Below are 13,778 nucleotides of genomic sequence, written 5' to 3'. Positions count from 1 at the left end.
AAAAAACCAAACACTAGGCAAGCTTGCTATGGCCTCATCAGGAAAATGGCCGTAAGCTGGAAGAAACCACGTATCAGTGGAAGCAGATGAGAGGAGCTGAGCACTCCAGCAGCACCAGGGCTGGAAGCAGAGAGGTGCTGAGAGAGAGAGAGAGAGAGAGAGAGAGAGAGAGAGAGAGAGAGAGAGAGAGAGAGAGAGAGAGAGGTGCTAAAATCAAGAGCACAGTCCAGTTGAGTTCAGCCCCAGGGTGGAGGACAGTAAGGCCTTGGTCTTCACAGTAGAACACAGCGGAAGAAGCTGCTCTTTTTCTGTTGCTCGGTGGTGATCTTCACTCCTTGATTGCTGCCTTGAGGATTGTTACCCTCCTACAGCGAGAGATACAAAAACAGAAATGGATTAAAACAGCCAAAGCCCAACCTCCACTCTGTTCTGCTGCATCTCAAAGCTTTAATAAGCTAACACACACAAGCTAACATTTGATCCTCTTTGAAACAGTGGCTATTCATGATGTTGACTTGAACAAAACCACAAGAAAAATGAGCTTTTTCAATCACTTATTCAGCAGAAATATCAATAGATGGGATATTCTTCTGTGGAAAAACTAAGTACACCCTTGGCCTCAGAACTAATATTGCCCCCTTTGGCAGAAATAACTTCTTGTAGGCGTTTTGCATAATTGTCCCCCAGTCCCTGACATCGGCTCGCTGGAATTTTTGTCCACTCTTCCATTCAATATTCTTTCAGTCGCAAGATGTTTGAGGGTTTTCTTGCGTGTACTTCCCGTTTCAAATCCCCCCCCATAACATTTCAATGGGATTCAGATCCCGGCTCTGACTAGGCCAGTGGTTTTCAAAGTGGGGGCTGCCAGGGGCCTCAACAATTTGGTGTGAAAAATAAATAAATACATGATTTTCTCTCTCTCACTGTCAGACAACCCCACGTGCACAATCAATTCCTAATGTAATGTAAAGTTGTAAGATGTAATTATTAATTTTAAAAAAAGGAGATATATTCAGAAGTCTGTATTTTTAATGTGTTTTAAAGACATCTTGCAAAAGGGGGGCCTCGGTCAAATGTTAATGCCATTTTGTGGGCCTTGCCCTGGAAAAGTTTGGGAATCCCTGGACTAGGCCATTCCATAACCCTCCATTTCTTCTTTTTGAGCCATTCCCTGGTGGATTTGCCAGTGTGCTTAGGATCATTATCCTGTTGAAAAGTTCCACTTTCGGTTCAACTTCAAGTTTCGGACAGATGGCCTCACAGTATCTTGAATTCTGAGAGATTATAACCTCAGGAAACCTTTGCAGGTGTTTTGAGTTAATTTGCTGATTAGAGCTCTTCTCAGGTCAACATTTCTGTATTGTGTATATATACACACAAACATAAAACTGAAATCCTTCATAAAGATCCCGTTCTAGTTCCAGATTTCTGGTGCCAAAAGTTTTGGCACTGTGTGCAGTGGAGAAAGGTTTTAATTATCCAGAGCTGCCTGTGATGAAAAAGCATCACAGTCAACTCTGAATAAGTTACAGTTATTCGTTTTAATATCGGTTATGATCAATGTTAGTGATGAAAAATGAGAAATGGTCCTACCAGTTTCGTGTCCATCTTCGCTTTAATGTCTCTGGCGAGTGTTAAGAATGCCTAAAAGTAGAGCAAGACAACGTCATAGTTTGCAATCAGAAGCATTTATAAAAAAAAAAAAATTAAAAAAAAAGAAAAGAAAAAAAGAGAGAGAAAAAAGAGAGGAAGTTCTCCTTCCTGCCTCATACTTCACTTTTTAATGAACTGTGACACAGAAACCCATTCTTCATTAGCCTGATATCATGTTTTTCTTTATTTCACATAAATATAAACATTAATAATGACTGATAAATGAACTGGCTGCAGTGGTTTCAATAATTACTATGCTTTCAAACAACAACAACAACAACAACAACAACAACAACGGTTGCCATGCGGAAATGAAAGTGAATCATTACCAAACACGCCGGGCTGCTACTGATAACCAGGCCAAGCTGACGTATATTGCGTCTTGTGAAAGAAGACGTATAAAATATTATCTGTGCACGGAATCAGGCAGTGCAAATGCCTAGTCATTAATGTCCCTAAAGTAAGCGTAAGCAGACAGAACTGAAGGAAGCGCGTCTTATACCCATTCAAAGCTGTAATTTAAGGGATTACTAATGAGATCAGATTTTAATTTAGTACAGATGGGGAATAAAATGTTATATAAAGAGTAAAAGATATTACCATTTGTACTTTCCTGAACACAGAGCTACATCAGTAATATTCATCCTGTTTAAAATCACCCTCATGGTAATCTAGCTAAACCTGCTGAAGATCTGTGTCATGTCTGCGTGTGTAACGCCTGTGGTGTAATGCTGATGTGTGAAACTGTGGTCATTTTCACAAATGTCCTTCCCTCAGCTGACGAGTCAAATCATATTAGTTTCACCAGAGGAGTGTCAGTAATCGAGCTCAGATTATGCTTTACATTACAGAAAGGCTAGATGAATACGTGTGGAAGATAGGGTCTGTACACTTGACTCACATTTTCCACGTTGATGTTGGCCTTCGCACTCGTCTCCATGAACTTGATGCCATACTCTAACGCCAGCTGAAGAGAGGAGACACAGCAGTCTTAAATCATTAGCAGCGATGCCAACATTGCTGATGAAAAAAAATCCTAGCAGTGTTAGATTTTACACTTGGTTAAAAGATTTTACTGTACAGTCTTAAGAATTTACACTTGGTTAAAAGATTTTATTGTTAAGTGTTAGATTTGGACGTGTCATTTTTCTTCTTCACATTTTTGATCCATTTTCGGACAAAATTTTAGTGGCTACATCAGTAAATCTTTAAAGTGGGAAAATCGAGAGGAGTTCTAGGGAGGAGGTGGCGGGTCATCAAGGGTGGCAGTTAATATTATTGTGAAGTGTTCAAAATACCCATCGTTCAATCCAGATTCATGTGTGGATTAAATGAGTAAGCATGTCTATCAAATTACTACTAATAATATAATATAATCACAGTAAACTATGCTCAGTATGTCAGAGACTTCTCAAGCCTGAAATCAAAAATCTATGTGCGCGAGACAAGCAATGTCAGTCTTGTGATTTATTATTATTCATAAAAATTAAAATAAATAAATAAATAAATTCACACACGGAAAGACATCGTAACAGCTAACTTGCGTCCGTCCCCCTCACTCACCTTCTCTCCTCTGTCTTTGGAAACTTGTCGCTTATCATTGATGTCACATTTGTTGCCCAGAATCATCTTCTCCACGTCTGCTGATGCATGCTGGGTAAAGATGCAAAGAGTTGAGTTATAAATGATACGAATGAAGTGATTTATTTTGTGCAGTACTTATTTGATCAGTAATCCTCACCTCTTCTATGTTTCTAATCCAATTCTTGATGTTGTCGAAGGACTTTTCATTGGTGATGTCATACACCAGCATAATGCCCTGATCACATTATTGAAAACAAGCGTGTGTTTAAATAGATTTTTTATAAACGCAACATTACAAAAATGCACTATGTTCATGACCTCACCATAGCGCCTCTGTAATACGCCGTTGTGATTGTCCTGAATCGCTCCTGTCCTGCCGTGTCCCTGCATATTACAAAGTAAAGCTCCATGAGATTGAGGATCCATATCATTTCACTTCCTTAGTAAGAGCTACAGATGTATGGTAAAGTCCTAAATGAAATCACAATTAACACTGCCATATTTCAATACAAGTAATCTGAAAATAAAACTGATTTCATACATTAAAAAAAACAACATCTAAACATTTCGTATGCATCAAATATACATTTAGCCTAATGTCAACCAAAACATCCGGCACATTGAGAATGAATTTCAGGACAATTACAGAAGCTGATCATAAATGCAGATTTGTAGTTGCCGCACAGAAAGCGATCACATGAGAAACGGTTTAGAAAGACCCGAGACATTTCTCAAGACATTCACATTCATTGCCCAGAATCATCATCTCCACGTCTGCTGATGCATGCTGGGTAACCTGCACTGCATTACAGCATGACTCCTAGTAATGAGTATAGTTATTAAATCTTTGTAATACTACACTGGATTTCCTAGCAGATGAAGTAACTGCATCCCTGTTTAACTTCATAATAATCACCCTCGCAACGGGGACAATGTAGTTTTAAAGTGCGTTATGATTAAATATTTCAAACACATTAAGTCTAATTTTGTAAAAAAATAAATAAATAAAATTAACCGGCATGGTTTCTGTAGCAGATCTTCTGTTGTGACTTAACCTCTCACATGCGTTTATGTAAATCATTTAGCTTAAAAACAGCTCAATACGGCCTAGGGCTGGGCGATATGACACAACTATCATAGCACGATACTTGAGGACATTTCTACGATACACGATGCGTATCACGATATATAGTTTAGTTAACTAACTGGCCGCAAAACAGTAGTAAAATAAACAAAAACAACAACAAAAAATGTTAAACTAAGTTTGGCGATAGTTTTCTTTAATGCCTACAAAGTCCAAGATGATTACTTTTTTCGAAAAAATGACCTCAAATCAACGATATCCATTCAGTACTGTTCAATTTGTAATTATTAAAAACGTTTTTAAAAAAATACATCAACATACCAACAATCACGAAATGTCTAACATGAAATCATTTATCATGATATCAATATTATCGATATATCGCCCAGCCCTAATCGGACCAGAGACGAGCTAGAGGCGTTAGCTCACAGAGCGGATTTTTCATTTTATTTAGCCTCGCTGGTCTAATCAGTAAATTGATGACCGCTTGACAAAAATTTGTAGATGAAAACAGAACAGATTTACGGAATTTTTTTTTTTATTCAATAATTGTTGATTTGTTGATAAAGTATGCATCTCTTCCCCCTTGCATTTAATTCAAACTGATGCATCTAGTCAGTTCGGAGTCCGTGGTGTTGGTCAAACACGGTAAAGTGAAGCGAAACTACTAAACAAAACATGTTATCGTTTCTATAGCAACAGCTAGTGTGCAGTATAAGCTAGTGTGCTCCAAAACGATGACAAAAGTAGCATTTAAAAGATACATGCATTCAAAATTTACATTCTGTCTCCATCACCGATACGGATCACCAATTTCAATGACCTCATTCCTCACTTCAGTCTCATCGGATTTTCTATCCGATCAAATGCATAATCTCTAGTATCTGTACAAGTGTCCCATCCCCAACGTTATAAAAATCACCTTGCCGAAATCGCCGTTGTTGAGTGAGAGAAATGTTTGAACACAAGTGATTTATCCAGTTTTCCAACTGTAAGTTGGTTAATGGCTTGAACTCATTCACTTTGAAGAAGGAGGTATTTGGGCCAGCTCACTGCTTTGTGACAGGCATTTTTCCATGTACAAGCTGTAAAGTACGGCTTAAGGTGCGGTCACGCCACACTTTTCATCCTGTCGACGTCCGTTCGTACGCACGCGAAAGACGGAGACCGGAAACACAAGCTCCCGCGAACAAGCTTCGCCGCGTTCCAAAGTTCAACTTTGGTGAAATCTGACCAGCGAATTCGTATCACGCGAAGACACGTGAGCAGTTGAAGATCTACGTGTCACGGCGTGATCGCTTCAGAAAATCCAAGATGGAGGAAGCACTGACTATAGCGGTGTCGTACCATGCCGTTTTACACGACGCGGCTTTAAAAGAATATAAAAAAATCAACATCAAAAGAGAAGCTGCCTGGATTGCGGCGTCGCTGCGTACATTGTCGATTCGTAAAATCAAATTGCTGCCCGTATTCGCAGCGGCCTCCGAAGACATTTTAGCATGCCGAATATTTAGTGTGACCGCTCCTTTAGCCCGGGCTAAGAGGTAAACTAAACGCCGCACTGGATATTTAAAAAGGTGGAGGAGCCACTCGATATGTCCCGCCCTGACTTCCTGTTCCAGTGGAAATCACGCAAACACACCGAATAACGATGTGCGTTTCAAGGCACATTACGGGGACTTTAGAGCTGCTATAACGTAAGTGATAACAGGAACTGACTCGTCTCATTAACATTAAGTGTTAAAGATAAAAAGTACGTTCTTAAATAAATGCCAAGAGAAATAAGTCACCGGATAACGGGATGTACCGTTATTAGCTTTATTATAATAAAGATCGGGATTGTGGAGGTAACTTGGCTTTGTGATGAGCCGCATCGCACCACCCCGTCGTTAATTGTTTTCCTTAAACGTCACGCGTCCTTATGTAATTAACCAACCTTTTGTGAGCAAGAAACGCATGTCAAATGCCTTGAGGGACAAAGCGAGGATTATCCGAAGCCCTGCCGATTCGTCAGCCTTCCACGTTACCTGCATATTTATGTTTAAAAGGAACTCAAATCAGCTGACAGTTCACGTGAGGCCTTCGAGCGGGAGACTGAAACATACGTACCATATCTGTAACTTGATCTTCTTGCCGTCTAGCTCTATCGTCCTAATCTTGAAATCGATACCTGCAAGACAACAAGCAAGGTGTAAACATTCGGCCGGACAGATGATCGCTCATACCTCCGATTCTTCTGTTTATCAAAGTGTAAATATGCCAGCAACAGGCCTCGACAGAGCCGATATTCTGTTCACTTCCTCGAATACTGATCATGACTTCTGATGTGTGATTAAAACACTTTCTCAACTTCACACACACACACACACACACACACACACACACACACAAAGATGTATGTTCTAATACTTGAGATACTTCATTCTTTAATTGATACTAAAGAATACATATAGAATGATAAATATCGTCTAGATATTTACACTAGTTATGTTTTACTTACACACAATAAAATAAATAAACTGTTAAAATGCATCGGATGAACCTGAATTGATAAAGTGGGTTGTACTTAGCTCACTTTTAAGCTAAGAATGTTTACTAGTTCAGGAACTTCAGTTATTTATTATTTTTTTAAAAAATCATTATTATTATTATTTAAATGACAAACCAAATACAAACTTATTTAAGTTACAAGAGAAATCTTAAACTAAAAATATAATTCGTTTTTAGCGTCCCCAACTCCTCTTAAACAGCTGAAGTTAATATCTAGTTAAGCAAATACTGCTTACTCACTAGCCAGGTTAGCTAACTTCAGTCCTTCCGTAATGATAGCATGGAGACGCTAAGTCTATCTACAGGCTCATGCTAAGCAGCTACGTAATGCTGAATTAAGCTAATAAACAAATATATGTTAGTACTAAAAATAAAGTTCGGTTTCAGACCCATTTGAACAACGGTACGGGCAATTCTTGATACGTTATAGGCAAAGAATAATGTTTGGTGCGTCAACCTAGCAAGAAGCTAACAAGTTGAAGCTAGGCAGGGTAAACTAGCTAACAGGTAGTCGAAACTAGGTAACCAAGGAAACTGACACATATTTCGAGTTTTTTTTTTCATCTTTAGGGGGGAAAGATGTTAAAAGAAGACAACGACAACAACAAAAAAGCGACTGGTTAGAATACAAGTTAATCCAAGTACATGTGTAAAGAAAGAATTAGTCAGTAACACAGCTAGCTAGCTAGCTAGCGAGCGAGCGAGCGAGCACCTAGCGTTTAGCTAAGCTAGCGCTGAACATGTCACTTGTCAAAAGGAGTTCATAAACATCCCAAAGAATGAACGCACCTATAGTTGAGATAAAAGTCGAGTTAAACGCGTCTTCTGAAAATCTGAACAGCACGCAGGTCTTCCCGACTCCTGAATCCCCGATCAGCAGCAGTTTAAACAAATAATCGTAAGTCTTCGCCATACTTGATAATTTGCGGAAATCCCGCCCGGCAAATTTTCTAAGTGGCGCCGCGTACTCAACAGCACAGAGCAAAGAGCAGAGGCTCTCCTAGGCTCCGTCCCGAACCGCACAGCGTCCTACTGCCAAGTGAGTCAACTACGGTAACACGTACTAGTGCACTAATTCTAGCGTACTCGTAAGTGCAGCAATATGCGGTTTGGGACGTGCAAAGGGAGAGCCAGGAAACTGAAACATTGCACGTTGAACTGAACACGTTACCTTAAAAAGGGATAGGTGCTGTAGTACACATGTTGTACACAATTTTTTTTTATACTTTTTAAAAAAAGTGTTACTTTGCAAGGCTAAAGATATGTTGAACATTGAAAGCCTTAAAAAATATTCACTTGTAAGACACTTAAAGCATATCAAAGAGGCATAGTGTCCAATTACTACAAATGGCATGTATTACTAGTCCTATATTTTTTTATATATATTTTAATTCTATATATAAAAATACCTAAAGAGGTTGCATCACTAAAGCATATTATATCATTCAAGAAAAAACTCACCTGTGCATTTGATTTGTAATTTCCCCCGCAATTTTTTAATCAAGCGACTTTTTCAGTCTTTAATCATTTAATCATGCAATGCTCTCATTCATGACAACAGAAATAGACATTTTGTGAAAATGAACAAAAGGAGAAAAGTTTATTGTCGTTTAAAAAGTACAAAACAGATCCGTCATTTCCAGAAAAGCATTTAAGTAAAGAAAAAAATAATAATTTGACACTTTTCAGTGACTTCATATTAACCATTGAATGTAAAACAAACAAACAAACAAACAAACAAAAAATCCCCTAAACACATCACGCATGAAATCTGTAGATCTAATCGAATATAACCTGAATTGTTTGAGTGTAAATTTTGTGAATAATGCTTTAGAAATGTTTTCCTTCCTTTGAATGCCACTTTTATGAAACCTGAGCGCAGTTTCATACACTCCTGATGGGTGTGAATGTGAAATAAATAAATACAGGAATGTAGAATGGACACATTAATGCTGGAAACATTATCGATGTGGTTTGTAACTCCGGAAGCTGTCCCAGGCGTAGGGGAGGAACGGGGCCCCAAGGCTGCGTTGATGTGTGGAATATGCCCATAATATGCTGGTTAAAGTTGGAGGTTGAGTATTAGGCATGGCAGGTGTGAACATCCTCAAAAGCATTTCAAATCAGTCATTAACTTCATCACCTTTGGGTTATAACATATAATAATGGGTCATTTGGCAACAAAGAAAAAGTGTGGGTGGATGAGGAATAAAAATAGAAAAGCATGACTCAGGCAACACAATAGAGCAGTAAAACGTAACCACAAACACACCCAATCCTACACACACACACACACACACACAAATGTGGAATGTTGTTTGTTGTGATGGTTTCCATTTTTTTCTTATTCACAAGCTGTTGAGTTCGTGAATTGTTTGATCCAAGACTTGGTTCAGCCTCAGGCTCTCCTCTTTTTCGTTCCGTAGGCTCTCTGAAAGAAACATTTATTCATTCAGTAAGCAACCTCACGTAACTCTGTACCATGAATACCACCATACGCAACATGCAACTGATCTTATGGAAATCTGAGCCAAAGTTCAATCCAGGAATGACAGAACGCAAGAAATACTAACGTACTTTGTTGTAACCTTTAAGTCATTTTGCGGGCATTCGTGAAGCTACCAGTTAAAGGGGAATTCCTCGAAATATTCACACCTGTGACATCATGAGCTGAATAAAGACCCCGGGCTCTGGAGGTGTGATCTAGTGCGAAACCACCAGAGTAAACTCCAAATCTGCTGTCTAGGTGACCATACTTGTTTTTTCAAACTTTAATCTTTGATTGACTTTGGATTAAACCTACGATGGCACCAAGATCTAGTTTGTAATGGAATTGTGGGTTGAGAAACTCCTTTCATCGTTTTGATCTTTTTTCACATTGGTTAACAGTTTCCTACACTACCCACAATGCTAACCATAATGCTCGTGGGCCTAAAAGGTTGAAATTTATTATAGAAATTTCCAAGCTCAGATTAGGAAAAAAGAAAACGCCCCCTCGACTGGGAATTCCTACTCAGAATTTCAGAAGGGTGTCTTCAACCTCAATGTTCGGAGTATGACGACACACCGACAACGTCATTATGTTAGATCAATCAACACAGACACAGTATTTGGATAAATCGATAATACTGACTATAGTTTGCTGTTTTGGGAAAATATATACATAAACTCATGTTCACGCACTTTAGTCCTTCAGTCTGTCCAGCTTTTGTACCTCCTCCAAAGCATAAATGCATTGCATTCTGGAGCTTTGAGTCCAACATTAGCTCCATTCTACGTTGGGTTTCTCATTAATATGACACAGAACGTTGCTGAAACGTTGCTGGTGAGTGCTATAAGAAGCTCTTTTACAGTTTGACTATGGAGATAGCTAAAGGTGCGTTCACACATACAGCGATTTTATCGCAAGTCGCCAGTCGCTGTATTATGAAGTCGCCAGTAGGCGTTCCTACTCCTGGTTGCCATAGTAACATGGGTGGCGCAACTAGCATTCCACTTTTGACAACAAACCAGTTTTCTTCCCGCTAAAATGAAACATTCTAGAGGGAGAGCGATCTTATATAAAATTCACCAGTGTATATATGCATTATATCCTACGAGAAGCAGTGTGTGCTCTTCGCCACTGCGGCCATCTATCTGCGGCAAAAGCGCAGGACAATTAGCTTAGCTTAGTTTATGGCCTTAGTGCTTTTAAAGCAAAATAATAATAATGAAACACACTCAGTTTTTGTTGTAATTGAGCAAAATCCCGGTGTAGCTCCTATCTCAGTAAAGTGAGCATCACCATCAGGGTATCATTCGCTATATGTTCGATGGTGAAGGGGAGCCGGACCGCAGCTCTTCGGCCGTGGCCTCTGTGTTTCCTGGGTGAAGTGTCCGGCTTGGTGCTGCTCGTTCCCGGGCGCCGAAGCAGCGACAAGCCGGATACTTACCCAAGATAGGAGCTATACTGGGATTTTGCCGACTGCAACAAAAAGTGAGTGTTTCTTTATTATTTCTTTTATTATTATTATTTTTCAATTAATTAATTAATTAATTTTGCTTTAAACCTGCTACGATCCTAATGGCGCCGCTTCTGCCAGTGAGTACGGGAAGCTACGGATCACGTCCGCTCTACTGTCTTCACTCCCATTGGTAGTCGCTGCATCAAGTCGCTCCGAATTTGCATAAAGTGAAACCTTTCTCAACTTTGTCGCGTCGCTGGGCACGTCGACGTCTAGTCGCCAACGGTCGCCGTCGCTCGTGCCGTCTGAAGTCGCCAGCTCTCACTGAAAATGAATGGTCTCCGGTCGCTTTATCACTGTGAGTCGCTGTACGTGTGAACGCACCTTTAGGCTGCAGATTTGGAAATCTGGCCCAATATGTGTGTATCTTTGGTGTACTGCAAATATTCACATTGTTCACAAGTATATTTGGTTTATTACACACCCTTATTTCTACTATGAGACATTTTAAACAACCCGGATGACTGAAAATATGACTGAAAAGAGTTTCACAAAGGAAGGAAAGGCTACAGACAATGAACAGAAAGAGGCAGTGGAAAGAGAAAAGAGAAGGTGAAAAGAATCTTTATTTTCTTACACACAGTTACTGGATCTTTATTAAGCTCTTTATTAAGACTTTGGTATTTAAGCCAGACTCCAGAACACTGTAATACAGACTCCAGGCACTTATAGAGAAGAAAAGGACAGAGGAAAAGAAAAAGACAAAGAGAAAGCGCACCGTTGAATCGACTCAGGAGCCGAAGCAGAGTTTATGCACTATAGCAGCTTGTGAACTGGGTCAGAGGCGATCCAGAGCTCTGTAACGAATCTCCACTTCTCAGTGCTTCAGTAGCGCTTATATTGTGTGGTGTGCATTTTATTTATTTTTTTAAATAATGGAACAAATTGCAAATAGGTATGAGACTTAAGGCACTTTTGTTCGCCACGTCAAGCATCGCCGACACAACGTGCTGCTGAAGATTCATCTATAAGGCAGTCATGTCATTTAGGGCGAGATCCAGCTCTTCGCAAATGGCCTTCACTTTTAGTTTCTGATTGTACAATTCATCTGGAGGTTAAAGGTCAGGGGCCCATAGGAGAAGAGAATCAGCAGAAGGAAGAGGGAAGGAAATTGTAAAAGAAAAGAAAAAAAAAAAGTTGAATCATAAGACAGTGATGAAAAGATTATTATGAATTTCATGCATGAAAAGACAAATAGAAAGTGAAACATAATAAGTACACTAAGTAATAAGTACAATAAGGTTTAAGGGTTAACCATCTTTCTGTACAAACTACGCAATCAGGTCGGATTGTCTGGTTTCTCGAAAGAGCATGACCTCTACTCCTTAATGATGATAAAATGCCATACAGCAGGCAAAGGTTAAATTCCACCTGATAACCTGCCCTAGTCAAACACTACTCATGACATCATAGTGGAAATTTCTGCTAATCAGGAGGAAACCACTGGCTATGCATTTGTTCAATAAAAAAAATCTTTCTTATTCTTCCTCATCATTTTTGGAATTTCTTTCAAATTTGCCATAGTGTGTTACTGGGTAAGAACTTTTAACCAACTTCATGCTGTTGAAAATGTTCTATTTATGTGTTGATTTGATTGAACAGGGTTTATGAACCCTATTATGAATGCAGTTTCATAGATTTGGGGAATTAGTAACTACAGGGGCGGGCAGGTGGGGGGGGCAAATTTATTTTCACACAGACCCAGTTAGTATTGGATAACTTTTTTGTTTCAATAAATAACGTAATCATTTAAAAACTGTATTGTCTGTTTACTCAGCTTGCCTTTGTTTTAGCTTAGATTTTGTTTTCATTTCTGAAACTATTTAGTATGAACTATACACAAAAGCAGAAAAAGACTTTTTCACAGCGATGTACACCCAGTGGAACGTTTAATAGGAACATCTCTACACCTTCTCCTTCATATAATTATCCAGCGAGCCAGTCATGTGGCAGCAGTGCAATGCATATAATCATGCAGATTTTATACAGGTCAGGAGCTTCAGTTAGAGCTTCATCAGAAGGGGGAAAACTGATTGATTGATTTCAGTGACTTTGACAGTGGTATGGTTTTTGGTGCCAGACAGGCTGTTTTAAATATTTCAGAAACTGCTGATTTCCTGGGTCTTTAAGTTTACATAGAACTGTGCAAAAAAAAAGTGAGACGCAGTTCTATTGGTGGAAACACCTTTTTCATGTGAGAGGCCAGAGGTAAATGACCAGGCTGGTTCAATCTCACAGGAAGGCTTTGGTAACTCAAAGAACCACTCTGCAACCGTGGTGAGCAGAAAAAGCATCTCAGAAAGTCAAACCTTGAGGAAGATGGGTTATAACAGCAGAAGACCACGTTGGGTTCCACTCCGGTCAGCCAAGAACAGGAATCCATGGCTACAGTGGGCACCCAAACTGCACAGTTGATCCCATGAGATCAACCGTTTCTGAAATACTCAAACCAGCCCATTTGACACCACCAACCAGTCACTGAGATCAGATTTCTTTCCACGTTCTGATGTGAACACAACCCGAAGCGCTTTTCTATTAAACAGATTATTGGTGATAATCCGATCTACATTTCATTGGGTTGCTATATTCTGATTTAGGTGTGTGCATGAAGGTTTATTGCTCTAACCGAGCAGTCTATGATTATTAGTCTGCATGTAGTATTAGTAGACTAGAGTGAACAGGCGTGAGGTGGGATGTGTTTCTTACCCTCCAGGTCATCAATAGTCTTTTCCAGTTTGGACACAGTTTTCTCTGCAAACTCAGCACGTGTCTCTGCCTGCAAAGAGAAAGAGAAGAAAAAAAACATACACATACGAGACATTGGCACAAACTCAATAAAGCACAGAGGAAGTCCTTAAAGGAATTTGAATACATCTCACCTCTTTCAGTTTCTCATTGAGAAC

At 39.4% G+C, this 13,778-nt stretch overlaps 2 protein-coding genes across 5 annotated transcripts in view; both read right to left on the bottom strand.

Moving 5' to 3' along the window:
* Positions 1 to 183: 183 nt before the first annotated feature.
* Positions 184 to 7,883, bottom strand: rab8a (RAB8A, member RAS oncogene family). Its single transcript, NM_001329320.1, has 8 exons — positions 7,661 to 7,883; positions 6,431 to 6,491; positions 3,561 to 3,621; positions 3,395 to 3,472; positions 3,217 to 3,306; positions 2,555 to 2,620; positions 1,594 to 1,644; positions 184 to 365 (listed from the first exon to the last, which is right to left on the bottom strand). Exons 1-8 carry the CDS (start codon positions 7,782 to 7,784, stop codon positions 273 to 275), a joined length of 624 nt encoding a protein of 207 aa, NP_001316249.1. The 5' UTR covers positions 7,785 to 7,883; the 3' UTR covers positions 184 to 272.
* Positions 7,884 to 8,441: 558 nt separating this feature from the next.
* tpm4b (tropomyosin 4b) overlaps positions 8,442 to 13,778 on the bottom strand; it is an 18,561-nt gene continuing 13,224 nt past the window's right edge. For 2 of the 4 annotated variants that reach the window (XM_017495854.3, XM_017495856.3), the window contains 3 exons: positions 13,755 to 13,778; positions 13,582 to 13,651; positions 8,442 to 9,302 (listed from right to left, as the gene is read on the bottom strand). The exon at positions 13,755 to 13,778 is cut by the window's right edge and continues 39 nt beyond it. In XM_017495854.3, coding sequence (XP_017351343.1) covers positions 9,220 to 9,302; positions 13,582 to 13,651; positions 13,755 to 13,778 — 177 coding nt within the window. In that variant the 3' untranslated portion in view covers positions 8,442 to 9,219. Of the gene's footprint in view, positions 9,303 to 11,423; positions 11,924 to 13,581; positions 13,652 to 13,754 lie in introns of those variants that run through there. The other 2 variants (XM_017495853.2, XM_017495855.3) reach the window with 1 other exon arrangement.

This window comes from Ictalurus punctatus, chromosome 20, assembly GCF_001660625.3.
Source record: "Ictalurus punctatus breed USDA103 chromosome 20, Coco_2.0, whole genome shotgun sequence".
Lineage (NCBI taxonomy): Eukaryota > Metazoa > Chordata > Actinopteri > Siluriformes > Ictaluridae > Ictalurus > Ictalurus punctatus.
The sequence above is the reverse complement of the archived record's forward strand: the minus strand, read 5'-3'. Positions and strand labels throughout refer to the sequence as shown.